This window comes from Pseudophryne corroboree, chromosome 9 (assembly GCF_028390025.1).
Source record: "Pseudophryne corroboree isolate aPseCor3 chromosome 9, aPseCor3.hap2, whole genome shotgun sequence".
Classification (NCBI taxonomy): domain Eukaryota; kingdom Metazoa; phylum Chordata; class Amphibia; order Anura; family Myobatrachidae; genus Pseudophryne; species Pseudophryne corroboree.
The window spans coordinates 274,378,054-274,399,236 of NC_086452.1; the positions used below are offsets into that span (position 1 = coordinate 274,378,054).

A 21,183-nucleotide genomic window follows, 5' to 3' on the forward strand; every position below is an offset into this window, starting at 1 on the left:
CCGGCTGACCTTGAAGCAGAGGTCTTGCTAAGCTTAGAGCATTGTAAATGGCCCTTAGCTTCAGGACATTTATGTGAAGTGATGTCTCCAGGCTTGACCATAAGCCCTGGATATTCCTTCCCTGTGTGACTGCTCCCCAGCCTCGCAGGCTGGCATCCGTGGCCACCAGGACCCAGTCCCGCATGCCGAATCTGCGGCCCTCTAGAAGATGAGCACTCTGCAACCACCACAGGAGGGATACCCTTGTCCCTGGTGACAGGGTTATCCGCTGAAGCATCTGAGGATGCGACCCGGACCATTTGTCCAATAGGTTCCACTGGAAAGTCTTGCGTGGAATCTGCCGAATGGGATTGCTTCGTAGGAAGCCACCATTTTTACCCAGAACCCTTGTGCATTGATGCACTGAGACTTGGTTCGGTTTTAGGAGGTTCCTGACTAGCTCGGATAATTCCCTGGCTTTCTCCTCCGGGAGAAACACCTTCTTTCTGGACTGTGTCCAGGATCATCCCTAGGAACAGAAGACAAGTCGTCGGAACCAGCTGCGATTTTGGAATATTGAGAATCCAATCGTGCTGCCGCAACACTACCTGAGGTAGTGCTACACCGATCTCCAACTGTTCCCTGGATCTCACCCTTATCAGGGAATCGTCCAAGTAAAGGATAACTAAAATTCCCTTCCTTCGAAGGAATATCATCATTACGGTCATTACTTCAGTAAAGACCCGGGGTGCCGTGGACCATCCCTACGGCAGCGTCTGAACTGATAGTGACAGTTCTGTACCATAACCTGAGATACCCTTGGTGAGAAGGGTAAATTTTGACATGAAGGTAAGCATCCTTGATGTCCCGAGACATCATGTAGTCCCCTTCTTCCAGGTTTGCAATCACTGCTCTGAGTGACTCAATTTTGAATTTGAACCTCTGTATGTAAGTGTTCAAAGATTTTAGATTTTAGATTTTAAAATCGGTCTCACCGAGCCGTCTGGCTTCGGTACCACAATAGTGTGGAATAATACCCCGTTCCCTGTTGCAGGAGGGGTACCTTAATTATCACCTGCTGGGAATACAGCTTGTGAATGGCTTCCAAAACTGCCTCCCTGTCAGCGGGAGACGTCGGTAAAACAGACTTTTGGAAACGGCGAGGGGAATACGTCTCGAATTCCAATTTGTACCCCTGAAATATTACCTGAAGGATCCAGGGGTCTACTTGCGAGTGAGCCCACTGCGCACTGAAATTCATTGAGAACGGGCCCCCACCGTGCCTGAACTTGTAAAGCCCTAGCGTCATACTGAGAGCTTGGCAGAGGCGGAAAAGGGTTTCTGTTCCTGGGAACTGGCTGATCTCTGCAGCCATTTTCCTCTCCCTCTGTCACGAGCAGAAAAGAGGAACCCTTTTGTCCGCTTGCCAACCAGGACTGCGCCTGATAATACGGCGTCTTATTTTGAGAGGCGACCTGGGGTACATCCCCTTTTTTTTTTTTTTTTTAAGGCAATACTTCCAAATGCCGTTTGGAATCCGCATCACCTGACCACTTTACTGGTATAATTGGACAACGCACTTATACTTGATGCCAGTCGGCAAATATTCCGCTGTGCATCATGCATATATAGAAATGCATCTTTTAATTGCTCTATAGGCAATAATATACTGTCCTTATCTAGGATATCAAATTTCCAGTCAGGGAATCCGACCACGCCAACCCAGCACTGCACATCCAGGCTGAGGCGATTGCTGGTCGCAGTATAACACCAGTATGTGTGTAAATACATTTTAGGATACCCTCCTGCTTTCTATCAGCAGGATCCCTAAGGGCGGCCATCTCCAGAGAGGGTAGAGCCCTTGTTCTTACAAGCGTGTGAGCGCCTTATCCCCCCTAGGGGGTGTTTCCCAACGCACCCTAACCTCTGGCGGGAAAAGGTATACTGCCAATAACTTTTTAGAAATTATCAATTGTTATCGGGGGGAAACCCACGCATCATCACACACCTCATTTTATTTCTCAGATTCAGGAAAACTACAGGAAGTTTTTCCTCACCAAACATAATACCCCTTTTTTTGGTGGTATTTATATTATCAGAAGAGTGTAAACTTTTTCCATTGCCTCAATCATGCAATGTGTGGCCCTATTGGAAATCACGGTTGTCTCTTCACCGTCGACACAGAAGTCAGTATCCGTGTCGGCGTCTGTATCTGAGGTAACGGGCGCTTTAGAGCCCCTGTATGAGACGTCTGGACATGCACAAGCTGAGTAGCCGGCTGTCTCATGTCAACCACTGTCTTTTATACAAAGCTGACACTGTCACGCAATTTCAACAGTACATCCACTCAGGTGTCGACCCCCCAGGGGGTGACAATACTATTACAGACACTCTACTCCGTCTCCTCATCATTTTTCTCCTCATACATGTCGACACAAACGTACCGACACACAGCACACACACAGGGAATGCTCTGATAGAGGACAGGACCCCACTAGCCCTTTGGGGAGACAGAGGGAGAGTTTGCCAGCACACACCAGAGCGCTATATATATACAGGGATAACCTTATATAAGTGTTTTTCCCTTTATAGCTGCTGTATTGTTTATACTGCGCCTAATTTGTGCCCCCCTCTCTTTTATAACCCCTTTCTGTAGTGTAGTGACTGCAGGGGAGAGCCAGGGAGCTTCCCTCCAACTGAGCTGTGAGGGAAAATGGCGCCAGTGTGCTGAGGAGATAGGCTCCGCCCCTTTCTCGGCGTCCTTATCATCCGTTTTCTTGTATGTTTTGGCAGGGGTTAAATGCATCCATATAGCCCAGGAGTTATATGTGATGCATTTATTTTAGCCATAAAAGGTTTTCTATCGATTTATTGCGTCTCAGGGCGCTGCCCCCCCAGCGCCCGGCACCCTCAGTGACCGGAGTGTGAAGTGTGCTGAGAGCAATGGCGCACAGCTGCGGTGCTGTGCGCCTACCTTTATCTGAAGACAGGAAAGTCTTCTGCCGCCGATTTTTCCGGACCTCTTCGCTCTTCTGGCTCTGTAAGGGGGCCGGCGGCGCTGCTCCGGTGACCCATCCAGGCTGAACCTGTGATCGTCCCTCTGGAGCTAATGTCCAGTAGCCTAAGAAGCCCAATCCACTCTGCACGCAGGTGAGTTCGCTTCTTCTCCCCTTAGTCCCTCGATGCAGTGAGCCTGTTGCCAGCAGGTCTCACTGAAAATAATAAACCTAAACTAAAACTTTCACAAAGAGCTCAGGAGAGCCCCTAGTGTGCACCCTTCTCGTCGGGCACAGAAAATCTAACTGAGGCTTGGAGGAGGGTCATAGGGGGAGGAGCCAGTGCACACCAGGTGATCCTAAAGCTTTCTTTAGATGTGCCCTGTCTCCTGCGGAGCCGCTATTCCCCATGGTCCTTACGGAGTTCCCAGCATCCACTAGGACGTCAGAGAAAAATGATTAGCACTTTGGGAATCAAACCCGGGACTCTCAGCGTGGGAAGCGGGAGCCTTCATCGCTTGCCCACGACACTGCATGGAAGATTCACAAGTTCATATGTAAAAGTACTGCAAACAGCGATTCCTTCCCATTGGTGTTCGTTTATGCCGTTAGGAGACGTAGACGCTCATATTGCAAACGCATAGTATTTAGTGCACTGTACGTACTTTAAAGTCAATGAGCTACATTATTCCCTTCACACATTAGTTGCGTCTGCATACACAAGTGTTTTAACATGTTCGTTTGTGTCTGGATAAACTATTTTTTTTTTTTTAAATTCTCTCCGTCTGACCATTGGTCACCATCTGTGTGTAACATTACAGTCGTCACTGACCATTTGCCAGAGCTTGTAGATCAATCCGCAGCTATTCGATCTAAAGTACTGGATTAGTTGAGCATTAGCCATCCAGTGGAGATGTGCATTGCATGCAGAGTATCTAGTCACGCCTTAACGCGCTTGTCCGTGATTAAACTCAGCAACCTAAGCTATCACCTAGGCGTGACTAAACCTCCATCTAGGCGCAAAAAGAGCCAAGATAACGGAGGACCCATCTGTATGTACACCACCATGGCGTTTGTCCGACTGCACCTGGATGGCTTGATTTTGGAGAAGAGAGGAGGCCTGCAGGAGAGCATTGTATACTGCCCTGAGTTCCAATACATCCAGTGCAGATTCTTGGAATTGGGCCCCATCCTCGGAGGCTGGCATCCGTTGTCAATAGTATCCATAACTGGATACAGAAACTCTGACCCTCCACAAGGTGAGGGACCTGCAGATACCATAACAAGGAAATCCGTGCTTTTGGCGACAGTTACCATCTGGTGTATGTGTAGGTGAGACCATGACCATGTGTCCAGCAGATCCTGCTGGAACGGACGGGCATGAAACCTGCCGTACTGGATGAGGCCACCATTTTGGCCAGTAAGCCAAGATGAATAGAAATCTTGTGGGGCCTGAGCACCGAGTGGACCATAGCCTGTATAGTCAAGGCCTTGTCTAATGGAAGGAATGAGAAACTGTTTCCAGTATCATTCACTTTGTGATGGTTCCAGTTGAGATTTCTTGAAATTTAGGATCCACCCATGATCCATAAGCAGGCAAATCGTCAGGTCGATACTGCAAACAGACATTCCCTGGACATCGCCTTTATCAGGAGATCGTCCAAGTAGGGGAATATGTTGACTCCCATTCTGCGCAATTGCAGCATCACCTCCGCCATGACTTTCGTGAATACCCTTGGAGCTGCGGAGAGACTGAAAATAAGATTTTACTTGCCAGTAAATCTATTTCTCGTAGTCCGTAGTGGATGCTGGGGACTCCGTAAGGACCATGGGGAATAGACGGGCTCCTTTAGATGGGCACTTTAAGAAAGAATTTAGATTCTGGTGTGCTCTGGCTCCTCCCTCTATGTCCTTCCTCCAGACCTCAGTTAGAGAAACTGTGTCCGGAAGAGCTGACAGTACAAGGAAAGGATTTTGGAAATCCAGGGCAAGACTCATACCAGCCACACCAATCACACCGTATAACTTGTGATAAACTTACCCAGTCAACAGTATGAACAACAACAGAGCATCAGTTCAACCCTGATGCAACAATAACATAGCCCTTATTGCAGCAATAACTATATACAAGTATTGCAGAAGAAGTCCGCACTTGGGACGGGCGCCCAGCATCCACTACGGACTACGAGAAATAGATTTACCGGTAAGTAAAATCTTATTTTCTCTAATGTCCTAGTGGATGCTGGGGACTCCGTAAGGACCATGGGGATTATACCAAAGCTCCCAAACGGGCGGGAGAGTGCGGATGACTCTGCAGCACCGAATGAGCAAACACAAGGTCCTCCTCAGCCAGGGTATCAAACTTGTAGAACTTTGCAAAAGTGTTTGAACCTGACCAAGTAGCCGCTCGGCACAGCTGTAATGCCGAGACCCCTCGGGCAGCCGCCCAAGAAGAACCCACCTTCCTAGTGGAATGGGCCTTAACTGATTTTGGCAGCAGCAATCCAGCCGCAGAATGAGCCTGCTGAATCGTATTACAGATCCAGCGAGCAATAGTTTGCTTTGAAGCAGGAGCACCAAGCTTGTTGGAAGCATACAGGATAAACAAAGATTCTGTTTTCCTGACCCTAGCCGTTCTGGCTACATAAACCTTCAAAGCCCTGACCACATCAAGTAACACGGAATCCTCCAAGTCAGTAGTAGCCACAGGCACCACAATAGGTTGAAAAGATAAAGTGTTTCCTAACTGCGCTTCTAATTGATGCAGCTGATAACCTGATCGGGTTACACCTCTACCCGCAATCAAAGCAACATGAGAGAATAAATGGTTCAGGTTATCTGCGCTAGAATATACCCTATGTAGTGTATTGTTACACCTTTAATGAGACAGATATATATACTACCTCTATTAATAATAGTGAATGGTTATAGGGAGTAAAAGAGAGAGAAAATTCAACCCTGTTTTTATAGTATAATCTCCAATTTCTAGAGACACCATTCAATGCAATATCACACTCCCGTTGTAACACAGTAGCAATTATATGACCACGCAGGTGTTACAATGTTTCTCCTTTCTGTCTAGGTCTGGCTGCTAAAGATATTCTCCTTTAACTTGGCTGATGGGCCGACACTTACTTTAGTGTTCTCACCCGCAGTCATCAAAAGGTATCTTTATCGTACATCCAAATATCTCTGCAATCTGTGCTGAATAATGATTATGACTTACATTAAAATTCAGTCTCGCGTATTCCAAAAGGTATCTTTATGGTCCCTCACTTCATGTCCAAGAAAGACGTGTAGTATAAGTCTCAAGAGATCTCTTGAGGAAGGATAGAGAACTATCTGAAACGCGTTGAGGCCGTCTACATACCTGGAGCTGAGAGTATCACCCGTGGGAAGGCAAAGCCGCTGCTTGACATCTTTCCGCCCGGCACGGATCGTGAGCTGCAGCACGAACAGAGACCGGGAAGGACGCTTTGCATTGCATCTCCCTACAAGTGACAGCATACCTGTATTTTAACTGATGTTTGGTTGAATAAACCGTTTCTTTTTGGACTTATACTACACGTCTTTCTTGGACATGAAGTGAGGGACCATAAAGATACCTTTTGGAATACGCGAGACTGAATTTTAATGCAAGTCTTAATCATTATTCAGCACAGATTGCAGAGATATTTGGATGTACGATAAAGATACCTTTTGATGACTGCGGGTGAGAACACTAAAGTAAGTGTCGGCCCATCAGCCAAGTTAAAGGAGAATATCTTTAGCAGCCAGACCTAGACAGAAAGGAGAAACATTGTAACACCTGCGTGGTCATATAATTGCTACTGTGTTACAACGGGAGTGTGATATTGCATTGAATGGTGTCTCTAGAAATTGGAGATTATACTATAAAAACAGGGTTGAATTTTCTCTCTCTTTTACTCCCTATAACCATTCACTATTATTAATAGAGGTAGTATATATATCTGTCTCATTAAAGTGGTAACAATACACTACATAGGGTATATTCTAGCGCAGATAACCTGAACCATTTATTCTCTCATGTTACCACAATAGGTTGGTTTATATGAAAGGATGAAACCACTTTTGGCAGAAATTGTGGAAGGGTCCGCAATTCTGCTCTATACGCATGGAAAACCAGATAGGGGCTTTTATGTGACAAAGCCGCTAATTCTGACACACGCCTAGCCGAAGCCAATGCTAGTAGCATGACCACCTTCCACGTGAGATATTTCAATTCCACCGTTTTGAGTGGTTCAAACCAGTGGGATTTCAGGAAACTCGACACCACGTTAAGATCCCAAGGTGCCACCGGGGGCACAAAAGGAGGATGAATATGCAGCACTCCCTTCACAAACGTCTGAACTTCAGGTAGAGAAGCCAGCTTTTTGAAAGAAAATGGATAGGGACGAAATCTGGACCTTAATGGAACCCAATTTTAGGCCCAAAGTCACTCCTGACTGTAGGAAGTGAAGGAAACGGCCCAGCTGGAATTCCTCCGTAGGGGTATTCCTGGCCTCACACCAAGCAACATATTTTCGCCATATACGGTGATAATGTTGAGCGGTCACGTCCTTCCTAGCCTTTATCAGCGTAGGGATGACCTCATCTGGAATGCCTTTTTCCGCTAGGATCCGGCGTTCAACCGCCATGCCATCAAACGCAGCCGCGGTAAGTCTTGGAACAGACAGGGCCCCTGTTGCAACAAGTCCTGTCTTAGAGGAAGAGGCCACGGGACCTCTGTGAGCATTTCTTGCAGATCTGGATACCAAGTCCTTCTTGGCCAATCCGGAATAATGAGTAATGTTCTCACTCCTCTTTTTCTTATGATTCTCAACACCTTGGGTAAGAGAGGAAGAGGAAGAAATACATACACCGATTGGAACACCCACGGTGTCACCAGGGCATCTACAGCTATCGCCTGAGGGTCTCTTGACCTGGCGCAATACCTCTGTAGTTTCTTGTTGAGGCGGGATGCCATCATGTCCACCTGTGGCAGTTCCCACCGACTTGCAAGCTGTGCGAAGACTTCTTGATGAAGTCCTCACTCCCCCGGGTGGAGGTCGTGCCTGCTGAGGAAGTCTGCTTCCCAGTTGTCTACCCCCGGGATGAACACTGCTGACCGTGCGCTTACATGATTCTCCACCCAGCGAAGAATTCTGGTGGCTTCCGCCATCGCCACCCTGCTCCTTGTGCCGCCCTGTCAGTTTACATGAGCCACAGCGGTGATGTTGTCTGACTGAATCAGAACTGGTTGACCGCGAAGCAGGGCCTCTGCTTGACGTAGGGCGTTGTAAATGGCCCTTAGTTCCAGGATGTTGATGTGAAGGCAAGTCTCCTGACTTGACCACAGACCTTGGAAATTTCTTCCCTGTGTGACTGCTCCCCACCCTTGGAGGCTTGCATCCGTGGTCACCAGGACCCAGTCCTGAATGCCGAATCTGCGGCCCTCGAGAAGGTGAGCACTCTGCAGCCACCACAGGAGACACACCCTGGCCCTGGGGGATAGGGTGATTAACCGATGCATCTGAAGATGTGATCCGGACCATTTGTCCAGTAAATCCCATTGAAAGGTCCTCAAAAAACCTAGTAAGCTAATGTCTCTCTGAGCATCTCTCATATAAAGGACAGCATCTTTAATATGCCCCAGGGTCATTAATATAGTATCCTTGTCTAAGGTATCAAGTTCCTCAGAAAAGGTATCCATCCAAGCTGCTACAGCACTACACACCCAAGCCGACGCGATTGCCGGCCTCAGTAAGGTACCTGAATGTATATAAATGGACTTCAGGGTAACCTCCTGTTTGCGATCCGCAGCATCTTTGAGGGTAGCCATATCCTGTGACGGCAGGGCTACCTTCTTGGATAAGTGTGTTAAAGCTTTGTCCACCCTAGGGGAGGATTCCCAGCGCAACCTTTCCACTGGCGGGAAAGGATATGCCATATGAATCCTTTTGGAAATCTGCAGTTTTTTATCTGGAGATTCCCAAGCCTTTTCACATAACTCATTGAGCTCGTGTGAGGGGGGAAAAGTTACCTGCGGCTTCTTTTCCCCATACATATGAACCCTCCTGTCAGGGACTGGGGTTTCCTCTGTGAAGTGCAACACATCCTTAACAGCTATAATCATATAATGGATGGATTTAGCCAATTTTGGCTGTAACTTTGCATCATCGTAATCGACACTGGAGTCAGAATCCATGTCGGTATCCGTGTCAATAATTTGGGATAGTGGGCGCTTCTGAGACCCTGTCGGCCTCTGCGACATGGGATCAGGCATGGGTTGGGACCCTGACTGTCCTGAGGTTTCAGCTTTGTCTAACCTTTTATGCAAGGAATTAACATTATCATTTAAAACCTTCCACATATCCATCCAATCAGGTGTCGGCGCCGTCAGCGGAAACACCACATTCATTTGCTCCCGCTCTGCTTCCACATAGCCTTCCTCATCAGACATGTCGACACAAGCGTACCGACACACCACACACACAGGGAATGCCCTTTTTGAAGACAGTTACCCCACAAGGCCCTTTGGTGAGACAGAGAGAGAGTATGCCAGCACACTCCCCAGCACTATATAACCCAGGAATAACACACTAACTTAATGTTAACCCAGGAGCTGCTGTATTTGTGTTTTTAGCGCCTAATTATGTGCCCCCCCCTCTTTTTTTACCCTTTTTCTACCGTGATCTGCAGGGGAGAGCCTGGGGAGCTTCTTCTCAGCGGAGCTGTGGAGAAAAAATGGAGCTGGTGAGTGCTGAGGGAGAAGCCCCGCCCCTCGACGGAGGGCTTCTGTCCTGCTAAAATACATATCTTTTTGGCAGGGGCTCATACATATATACAGTGCCCAACTGTATATATGCTTACTTTTGCCAACAGAGGTCCATATGCTGCCCAGGGCGCCCCCCCCCTGCGCCCTGCACCCTTACAGTGACCGGAGTATGTGAGGTGTGTATGGAGCAATGGCGCACAGCTGCAGTGCGTTACCTCATGTGAAGAACGGAGTCTTCTGCCACCGATTTCGAAGTCTTCTTTGCTTCTTATACTCACCTGGCTTCTGTCTTCCGGCTCTGCGAGGGGGGCGGCGGCGCGGCGCTGGGATCGGACGATAAGGGTGAGAACCTGTGTACGATCCCTCCGGAGCTAATGGTGTCCAGTAGCCTAAGAAGCAGGACCTATCTTCAGAGAGTAGGGCTGCTTCTCTCCCCTCTGTCCCACGATGCAGGGAGTCTGTTGCCAGCAGAGCTCCCTGAAAATAAAAAACCTTACAAAATACTTTCTTACAGCAAGCTCAGGAGAGCTCACTGAACAGCACCCAGCTCATCCGGGCACAGATTCAAACTGAGGTCTGGAGGAGGGACATAGAGGGAGGAGCCAGAGCACACCAGAATCTAAATTCTTAAAGTGCCCATGTCTCCTGCGGAGCCCGTCTATTCCCCATGGTCCTTACGGAGTCCCCAGCATCCACTAGGACGTTAGAGAAAGGTAATGCCTGAAACTGGAAGTAGTTGTCCAGGAGAGCGAACCGAAGGTAAGCCTGATGGGGAGGTCATATGGGAATATGCAGGTAAGCATTCTTGACATCCAGGAATACTAGGAATTCCCCCACCTCCAAACTGTGAACCACCGCACGCAGTGACGCCATCTTGAATTTGAAAACACGTAGGTTTGGGTTCAGAGATTTGAGCTTCAGGATGGGCCAAACCATCCAGTTTCGGAACAATCAGACTGGAGTAAACCCCTTGTTTGTGTAATGGAGCAGGTACTGGGACAACAACCTCTGTAACCCTTGCTGTGGGTGAAGCTGGTAAGCCCAACCTGAAAAATCTGAGAGGAGGGAGTTCCTGGAATTCCAGCCGGTATCCCTGGGATACGAGATCCCTCACCCAAGGATCCCGGTAGGGCTCTGCCCATATGTGGACGAAGTGTTGAAGGCGAGCACCTACCTGAAAACCTCCTTGCTGCTGGGGCCACCCATCATGCGGAGGGCTTTGTGGTAGAGGAGCCTGAGGCCTGGTCCGAAGTTCCAGCAACCGCTGGTTTACCGGACTTAATGCGTGTTCCTCTAGCAGCATTGGAGGCACCTCTGGCTCTGCCTCTAAATCTGGCCACATGAACGGACTGCAGAGAGTGCCAAGGATAGGGATGTCTAGCAGGTGGCGCAGCAGATGGCAGATAAGTAGATTTACCTGCAGTCGTCTGAGAAATCCACTTGTTCAGTTCTTCCCTAAACAAGGCATCACCTGTAAAAGGAAGGTTTTCTACCCCTTTCTTAGAATCCGCGTCTGTGGACCATTGTCGCAGCCACAGAGCTCTGCGAGCCGATACCGCCATAGCGGAGGTACAGCCATTCATGATACACAGTTCCTTAACAGCCTCACTCATGAAGTTTGCAGCATCTTGGATATGTTGAAGCAGTGTAACTATCTCCTCCTGAGTTTGGCCCTCATTCCGAGTTGTTCGCTCGCTAGCTGCTTTTAGCAGCAATGCACACGCTAGGCCGCCACCCTCTGGGAGTGTATCTTAGCAGAAGTGCGAACGAAAGATTAGCAGAATTGCACAGGAAAAATGTCATGCCGTTTCTGAGTAGCTCCAGACCTACTCCTATCTTGCGATGAATGCAGTCTGTTTAGTTCCTGGTTTGATGTCACAAACACGCCCTGCATTCGGCCAGCCACTCCCGATTCTCCAGCCACTCCTGCGTTTTTGTCTGGCATGCCTGTGGTTTTTTAGCACACTCCCTGAAAACGCCGAGTTGCCGCCCAGAAACACCCACTTCCTGTCAATCATACTACAAACACTCAAGCGACTGAAAAGCGTCGCTCGAGCTTGGGTAAAACTACAAAGTTTTGTGTGAAAGTACTTAGCGCATGCACGCTGCGTACCATGCGCAGATCTGCTGCTTTTTCACTTGATCACTGTGCTGCGAAAAACGTCAGTGAGCGATCAACTCGGAATAAGGGCCTTAGTGTATGCAATCCTTTTAAAATTACATCAGACCATGGGGCTCTGGAAATCCAGTCGCACACTATGATAGGGCGTTGGGCTACACCTGCCGCAGAATAAAGAGGTCTCTATTTTGCAATCAGCTGGCTCTTTCAGAGAAATGGCCCCCAATACAGGTAGGACAATATTACGTGACAGCCTGGATATCCACTGTTGGGGATTTTTCCCAGATCTTCCTATCCTCTATAGGAAATGGGAAGGTATATAGTATCCGTTTAGGAGTGATAAACTTTTTATCAGGATTTAACCACGCTGCCTTTGCCAGAGAATCTAATTCCTTAGAGACTGGGAAAGTTGCTGAGGATTTTGGCTTTACATTAAAATGCAATTCCTCTCTGGGTTCTGCTTCCTTGTCTGGAATATTGAGAACCTCCCTAATAGCAAAAATGAGGTGAGCCTGTTTGTGGTCAGTAGTGGTTAACATGAATGTGTCTACTGACTGTTTAATTGTTTGCCTCTCTTGTTTAGCCATGGCTAACTCTGCATTTATGTTTGCAATCATATTTTTAAATGAATCCATCCACTCAGGTTCCTTTCCATCGCCACCCTGCGAGGGTAGTGAACATTGGGTACACATTAGAGACCCTTGAGAGGAAGGAGTAAACCTAGCCTTGCATGCAGTACACAGACTTATTGGTAGACATGCTTTTGCAGAAACACAGAGTAAAAATAGAAAACAGTGCAGAAATATAAGACAGCACCCTGATTGGAGTGACAGAGAAGGTTGGACCAGCACACGATACCACAGTCATAGCAACACCCCACTGGGTATGTATATAATGTAATTTACCTCACAGTGGTTTAACCGCTGATACTGCGCTCCCGCCCTCACTATAACCCCCTGGTACCAGTTTCGTTGGTGATACAGTGGGTCCTGTGGAGGAGCAGGCCCGCCAAGCCTTGTTACAGCAGCCGCAGCAGCAGGAAATGGCACCTCAGAGTCACTGATCATACTCCCCACCCCTGTAATGGCACGCAGCCCCTCTCAGAATTTTATACTGGCGTCTCCTTTGAAAATAACAATGAGTGTGGCACCCTTTTTATGGTAAATCACCAGTGTGGGTAATCAGTGGGCACCACAGCCTGTAGCTGGGTGAACACTGTCCCTTTATATCGCCATTTTGCGCTGGGTACCCGCTATCCGGGACCCCGGCGTATTACTCACTGCACCTAAAGCGTCTGTTAGGGGTGGCGGCATGCTGCTGGTGTGGGCTCAAACCCAAAGGGTAAGAGATCAGCACCTCAGTGTCCTGTCAGCAGGGATACAAGCCCATTAACTCTTTAGGAAGTTGGTTCGTTCCCCTCCCCCCCCCCCCCTCCCTAAGTCCCATGAAGCAGGCAGACTGGTTGCCAACCAGTGTGCCTGAAAATAATAAACTAAAATAAAGAAAACTCTCTGGAGAGCAACAGAATGCACCTGGCTCCTTGGGCACATTTTTCCAAACTGAGTCTGCTAGGAGGGGCATAGAGGGGAGGAGCCAGCATACACTATTGATTTCTTAAAGTGCCAGGCTCCAGTGGACCCAATCTATACCCCATGGTAATCTTCAATTCCCAGTATCCACTAGGACGTTAGAGAAAATAATATATTTATACATGTTTGTTCTTCATTGGCTTCATTAGTGAGTTAGCAGTCAAGATGATCCCAGGCACTGGCAGAAGTTCTTCATGATCTTTGTTTGAGCATAACAGTGATCCGTTATAGCTTACCTATGAGGACAGATTATGCCCACTCTTCTTTTTTTATTATTAAAAGGTCAGTCATTCAAAAAAAAACAATACACACAGGTTGCATCTTGAGATGCAAAATTATTGAACACTGGTTCTCAGTGGTGCTGAGAGGGGGAGGGGGAACAGGTACTATTTACCCGGGCCCAGGCCTGATGGAGGGGCCCAGCATGGGGCCAAAGTCCATCCCCTTCCTTACCTGGCATCTGCAACTCTTCTCCTCAGCCCCACACGCTGCTGTGTGCTGGGCTGCTGTGCGGCCAGGGAGGCACATAAAGTAGTTTTTCTGTATTTGTTTTCTAAGTGTGCATGGCCACACAGCCTGTGATTAGGCCACACCCCTTGTAAAGTACGTGGGTCCAACCAGGCTCTCTACTGCCTTGCCGGATGTAAGAACTTCTGCATAAAGTTAGTGTGAGCATGGTTTGGTGTCCCACATATTTCACAAAATGTCAATTTATCTAAAGGTTTTTAACTGTGAGATGACAGTCATCAGTAATTCCCAAAAGAAGTTAAGGATTCACACTTGCTACCTTTCTTTTGAACTTTTATTACTTTATGGATAGATACAACTTTAGCTGTACGACTTTCAGTATCTTATCAAATACCACCCTTTGAATGAGTTCCGGCTATGACTTGATGCTCCAGCTTGTTTGGTACATTGTACACATTTCCATTTTACAATGGGGATTTGCAATGAAAACAATAGATTGGAGCCTTACTGGATGTTTACAAGCATTCCTATGAATTACAGGTAGCTGGGCAATTAGAATTGGCAAATCAGGTAGCAGTGACAATCAAAACTGAAAGTATTTGATCTCAAATTTGAAGCACTGGTTACTTAAATGATTCTATCACTGCCTCTACAGCCAAGCTTCACACAGAACAGTCAAGGTTCAAATGGAATAGCCTGGAATTTGTGGGCACCGACGGATTTGTGCGAAATAGTGGCTAGATTTAAAGTTTGGTGGGTTTCCAGATGATAGGTTGACAGTAAAAAGATCAACAAGCAATAGGTCGACACCAAAAGGTTGACATGCATATGGTGGAAGCTTCTAGCACCTAGTCCGAAGCCACGAGCCATGCAAGGGGATGCTGTGCACTAATTTGAGGTCCACATGCTGGAAGGGAAATTTTGACACAAAAAAAATCAATCAAAAACTCATGTCGACCATTTCACGTGTCGACCATGTTCATGTCGACTTTGTGACTGTCGACCTTTGGATCCACTATGACATTTGGCTGTAAATATTAAGCAGGGGACCACTCAAAGACCCGAGGCATCTATTCTACAGTGCATCCAGAAAGTATTCACAGCGCTTCACTTTTTCCATAGTTTGTTATGTTACAGCCTTATTCCAAAATGAAATACATTTTTTCCCTCAAAATTGTACACATTATGGGGGTAATTCTGAGTTGATTGTAGCAGGAACTTTGTTAGCAGTTGGGCAAAACCATGGTGGTAATTCCAAGTTGATCGCAGCAGGAATTTTTTTAGCAATTGGGCAAAACCATGTGCACTGCAGGGGGGGCAGATATAACATTTGCAGAGAGAGTTAGATTTGGGTGTGGTCAATCTGCAATCTAATTTGCAGTGTAAAAATAAAGCAGCCAGTATTGACCCTGCACAGAAATAAAATAACCCACCCAAATCTAACTCTCTCCGCAAATGTTATATCTGCCACACCTGCAGTGCACATGGGGGGTAATTCCAAGTTGATCGCAGCAGGATTTTTGATAGCAATTGGGCAAAACCATGTGCACTGCAGGGGAGGCAGATGTAACATGTGCAGAAAGAGTTAGGTTTGGGTGGGTTATATTGTTTCTGTGCAGGGTAAATACTGGCTGCTTTATTTTTACACTGCAAATTAGATTGCAGATTGAACACACCCCACCCAAATCTATCTCTCTCTGCACATGTTATATCTGCCTCCACTGCAGTGCACATGGTTTTGCCCAGTTGCTATCAAAAATCCTGCTGCAATCAACTTGGAATTACCCCCATGGTTTTGACCAATTGCTAACTTTCTTGCTGCTGCGATCAACTCAGAATTACCCCCCATGTGCACTTCAGGGGAGGCAGATTTAACATTTGCAGAGAGAGTTAGGTTTGGGTGTGGTGTGTTCAATATGCAATCTAAATTGCAGTATAAAAATAAAGCAGCCAGTATTTACCCTGCACAGAAACAAAATAACCCACCCAAATCTAACTCTCTCTGCACATGTTATATCTGCATCCCCTGCAGTGCACATGATTTTGCCCAACTGCTAACAAAGTTCCTGCGCCATCAACTCAGAATTACCCCCAATATCCCATAATGACAATGTGAAAAAAGTTTTTTTGAGATTTGTCATTATAGGGTATTGTGTGTAGAATTTTTTTGGGAAACATTAATTTATTCCATTTTGGAATAAAGCTGTAACATAACAAAATGTGGAAAAACTGAAGCGTTGTGAATGCTTTCCGGATGTACAGTAAACACGTCTGTGTTCCCACCCAGAACTAAAGGTTTAATGGTAGATGCAAAATTAATGAAAATGTATTTAGCCAATATCTGTTTACCTTGGCTCCTGAATGTCAGCATACATTAAATGAGTTAATCCTCCCTTTGCAAATAAGGGAGAAGCAGAGCCTTACAGTATATTGGCTGTGCACCCAAATCCCATAATTGCACCACCTCTGGCTGCAAACATTCCAAGTTACAGTGGCAATAATAATATTGCAATGAACATTGCACCTTTTTGATGCACTGATGTAGAGACAGGAGCAAAAGGTTCGCTGATCAGTTAAAAAAGGTATTTTTGGACTTATCATAGGCAACAACGAGAAGGGAGGGAGGGGGCATCCTGGCTTTCCAAAATGTTCATTCCTGAGGAGTCAACCCTTAAATATAGATCTTTCTTCAATATAGGGTGAAACTCTTGGCTTACCCTTCTAGCTTGTTCCCAATTAGGTAAGTATATATAAAAAAAAAAAAAAAAATGTAAAAAATGGTTGTCCAAGGAAAATGCCCAGTAGGAAGTTGTAATCAGTATACAAACAGAAAGTGTTTCCCATGCCATCGTGAAAACATTTGCGTTATTTTTCCCAGATTCTGATATTACACATTATGTGAGATGAATCGCATGTGCACTGATAAATCTGTACCATACCTGTACAGTATGAGACAAATGATCTTACTTGCACTAAGGTTGCAAACAGTACTGAAAGTTAATATAAAACTGGAAAATGTGCAACATGTGTACAGTATATTACATTATAATTCTTGGTGGCTAATTTTTTTTTTTCAATTTGGACAACAACAAAAGACTTATGCTTGACATATGTTTTTGCCCCACTACATATTTCCAGTGAGAATATGCCCATCATTTTGATTCCGGAAGTCGCCTGGTTTGTTTTACTTTGGCCTAAAAGAAAAGAAAAATCAACGTTAAAAGCTCTATATGAACAGTGTTTTAAAGATAGTTTTGGCCAAAAAAAAAATAATACAAAAAAAATCTATCTTTCTTTAGGGGGATTGGACTAGAATCAAGGTCTGGATTAAAAAGGAACTTGAATAATTATGACATTACCCACCACCATACCTCCCACTCCCGCAGAGTCCCATGGTGGGGGGCCTCCTCTCACTTGCTGCATCTATTCACCAGGAGAGAGGAACTGCAGGTCACAGAGCGCCGTGCACACCTACACAGTGACAATAACAGGAGCAGGGCTTGCGATTGCGGCCCTTCCTGTGAGGCCATGCCCCCTAATTTCAGGCACCTACAGTTGTCCCTCTTCTTGCCTGGACAAAGTTTTGAGGTATGGTTAAACCATAGGTCTGCAAACTCGGTCCTCATTACCCAACACAGTGCATGTTTTGCAGGTAACACAGCAGGTGCACAGGTGTATTAATTACCCACTGACACATTTTTAAAAGGTCTGCAGGTGGAGTTGATTATTTGACTTACGATTCTGTGAGGAGACCTGCAAAACATGCACTGTGTGGGGTAATGAGGGCCGAGTTTGCAGACCTATGGGTTAAACAGTCATTTGATCTGCTTTTGAGTTCAAACTCCTTTTTCCTTTCTTATTCCCACTTACGCAACAAAGTACCACAAATACCTTCTATGCATATCTGAACCTAATCAGCAACTATTTTTCTCCATGTGAAACTGCTGGGGATGCAAAATTTATGTCTCTGCATTAGTAGATTGTTTCAGTGTCGGACTCTGGCATGAAGGGCCCACCAAGGAATGCAGTAGTAGGGGCACAAGCTTAAGTGGTGTGGTCAGCCACCAGATAGGGACCTGGCCAGCAATTAGAGGACATGCAAAGAACAGGTCCCCTTCGTAAAAAAATAGGGGACAGAGGTGTGTCAGGACAACTCTGTTTGATTGGCAGGAGCGCTAATTGTGGTGTAGTTTCCATAGAAACAAACCAATAACCCAAGCTCCTTCACCACTAGAGGACTACAGTTTACTACATTGTAGCCTTGATAAAGATTCTAGTCTATATCGAAACGTTGGCATGGGGGAGTTCTCTTATGGCACGTCTTACGGATATAATAATTAAAGACACCTGAAGAATTGCAAGAGACTGGAGCTTGCCTCTTTCCACACTGGATATTGGTATATGTACATGAAACACCTATGCAAATTATTTATAGATGCAGATGTGAGTGTGGGACAAATATACTAATTGTGTGTGTGTGTGTGTGTGTGTGTGTGTGTGTGTTTGTTTAATGAGGAGTTCTTGAAGGTGTGGGCTGATCTATATTTCAGTGCTTCTATTTTTGCCTCGCTGGCAAATTAAATGTGCAATTCTGTACATATCCCATTAATTGCAACATACTGTACTTCTGCAATTTTTTGTTGAAAGCCAAGCTGTATTCAGACAAAAGTTGTAACACACTAACCTTTTCCACTAGTGGTATTAACTGCTGATGTTCTGCCAAAGTTTTTAGTAATTCCATGATGAACGGAAGATAGTTGTGTTTTCGCCTGATATTCTCAATCTGATAAAGTAAATTAAGACAAAGTAATTACATTCAATTATATACAAGATAATGTATATCATGACCTTTGTCAGTTGTCCGGACACCAAAGTTTGTCCAAATTAATCAGATTACCTCTATGAATATTACACTTTACTTCCCATGGTGCCGAAAAGAGCAGTCAATAGAGATCTAGAGATTAAACATTGATGTGTAAAAATAGGATTTTAATTACTTACCGATAAATCCTTTTCTCGTAGTCCGTAGAGGATGCTGGGGTCCACATTAGTACCTCGGGGTATAGACGGGTCCACTAGGAGCCATTGACACTTTAAGAGTTTAATAGTGTGGGCTGGCTCCTCCCTCTATGCCCCTCCCACCAGACTCAGTCTAGACTCAAACTGTGCCCGAGGAGACGGACATACTTCGAGAGAAGGAAATACACAGATTGTGTGAGCTGGTATGAATCTCGCCACTAACAAGGAAAATCAGGCTAACTAGCCTGAAAACTCAGTAACAGCTGAAACATTACTGGACCCAGTAAAGAAACGCAGTACTTAACTAAGAACAAAGCAGTACTGAACCAAAGAACCATTGCAGGTAAACAAAGCGCTGGACGTGCGCCCAGCATCCTCTACGGCAGGGGCGGCCAACCAGTCAGTGACAAAGAGCCAAAAAACCTTGTTAGGTACGTCAAAGAGCCGACATCGAGCCAAATGCACGCATGCAGAAATGGAATGTGGCCTTGTGCCTGCTAGACAACGCCCCTGGTAGAAAACACATTGCAAAAGCCAGAACGACATAAAATAAAAATTTTTAAAGTCAGAGCCATTGAAAAAGCCAGATTCACATAATAAACTTAAGTTCCCCCATGTGTCACTCCAGCCAGCTCCCCATGTGAAACGCCTGCTAGCACCCTCCTATGTCACTCCAGCCAGTTCCCCATGTGACACTCCTATGTCACTCCTGCCAGCACCTTCCATGTCACTCCAGCCAGCTCTCCCATGTGTCACTCCTGCTATCATCCTCCTATGTCACTCCAGACAGCTTTCCCATGTGTCACTACTTCCACCACACTCCATCACTCCAATCAGCTCCTCCATGGGTCCTTTCCTGCCAGGACCCTTCTGTGTCACTCCAGCCAGCTCCACCTTGTGTCACTCTAGCCCACCAAGTTGTGTCATTGCTACAGCCCCTAGTGTGTTCTCTGTTTGCCAGTGGGTGTCTCGCCTCTAGTATCTGGCTCCTTCAACTTTCAGTCTCTGTAGTGCTGCTGCATGTCTGGCTGGAGTGTAGCAGTTTCTGTATCTGTTGTGGTCACATGATTTAGAGTGTTGGGAGCCACATTTAAATAAAGAAAGAGCCTCATGCGGCTCAAGAGCCACTGGTTGGCCATCGCTGCTCTACGGACTACGAGAAAAGGATTTACTGGTAGGTAATTAAAATCCTATTTTATCTTACGTCCTAGAGGATGCTGGGGTCCACATTAGTACCATGGGGATGTACCAAAGCTCCCAGAATGGGAGGGAGAGCACAGAGGCTCCTGCAGAACTGATTGACCAAACTTTAGGTCCTCAGACCTTGTAGTACTTAGCAAACGTGTTCGACCCTGACCAAGTAGCCGCTCGGCAAAGCCAAGACACCCTGGGCAGCCGCCCAGGAAGACCCCACTTGACGAGTAGAATGCGCCTTAACAGATGTTGGACACAGCAATCCAACTGAAGAATATGGATGCTGGATAGTGAACCTGATCCAGCGAGAAATCGTCTGCTTAGAAGCATGGCACCCAATCTTCTTGGGATCATAAAGGACAAACAGAGTCCGATTTTCTCTGATGAGCAGTCTTCTTCACAAAGATCTTCAAAGCCCGCACAACATCCAAGGACTTTGATGCAATTGAGGAGTCAGTAGCCACTGGCACCACAATAGGCTGGTTGATATGAAAAGCCAACACAACCTTTGGAAGAAACTGCTGGCGTGTCCTGAGCTCAAGTTTAAGTAGGGACTTTTACAGGACAAAGCCCCCAATTCCGACACACGTCGAGCAGAAGCTAAGGCTAACAAAGTGACAGCCTTCCACGTGAGAAACTTAACCTCAGCCTCCTGTAAGGGCTCAAACCAATCCGACTGCAGGAACTGCAACATCACGTTAGGATCCCAGGGTGCCGTCGGTGCCACAAAGGGAGGCTGGATGTGCAGAACCCCTTTCAAAAAGGTCTGAACCTCAGGAAGGACAGCCAACTGTTTCTGGAAGAAAATGGATAAAGCCTAAAGCTGGACTTTATGGATCCCAACCTCCATACCTGCTTGCAGGAAGAGCAAGTTGAAACTCCACCGTAGGAAAGTTTTTGGATTCACACCAAGACACACACTTTTTCCAAAGGCGATGGTAATGTTTAGACGTAACTCCTTTCCTAGCCTGTATCAGGGTAGGAATAACCTTTTTCGGAATGCCCTTCCGAGCTAATATCTGGCGTTCAACCTCCATGCCG

General features: G+C 46.3%; 1 protein-coding gene across 3 annotated transcripts in view; it reads right to left on the reverse strand.

Annotated features, from left to right (window-relative positions):
* Nucleotides 1–15,477: 15,477 nt before the first annotated feature.
* Nucleotides 15,478–21,183, reverse strand: part of UCHL5 (ubiquitin C-terminal hydrolase L5) — a 667,016-nt gene continuing 661,310 nt past the window's right edge. Inside the window, exons 9-10 of one of the 3 annotated variants that reach the window (XM_063940312.1) lie at nucleotides 18,614–18,712; nucleotides 15,478–17,123 (exon numbers count right to left, since the gene is read on the reverse strand). In XM_063940312.1, coding sequence (XP_063796382.1) covers nucleotides 17,082–17,123; nucleotides 18,614–18,712 — 141 coding nt within the window. In that variant the 3' untranslated portion in view covers nucleotides 15,478–17,081. The remainder of the gene's footprint in view (nucleotides 17,124–18,613; nucleotides 18,713–21,183) is intronic. The other 2 variants (XM_063940311.1, XM_063940310.1) reach the window with 2 other exon arrangements.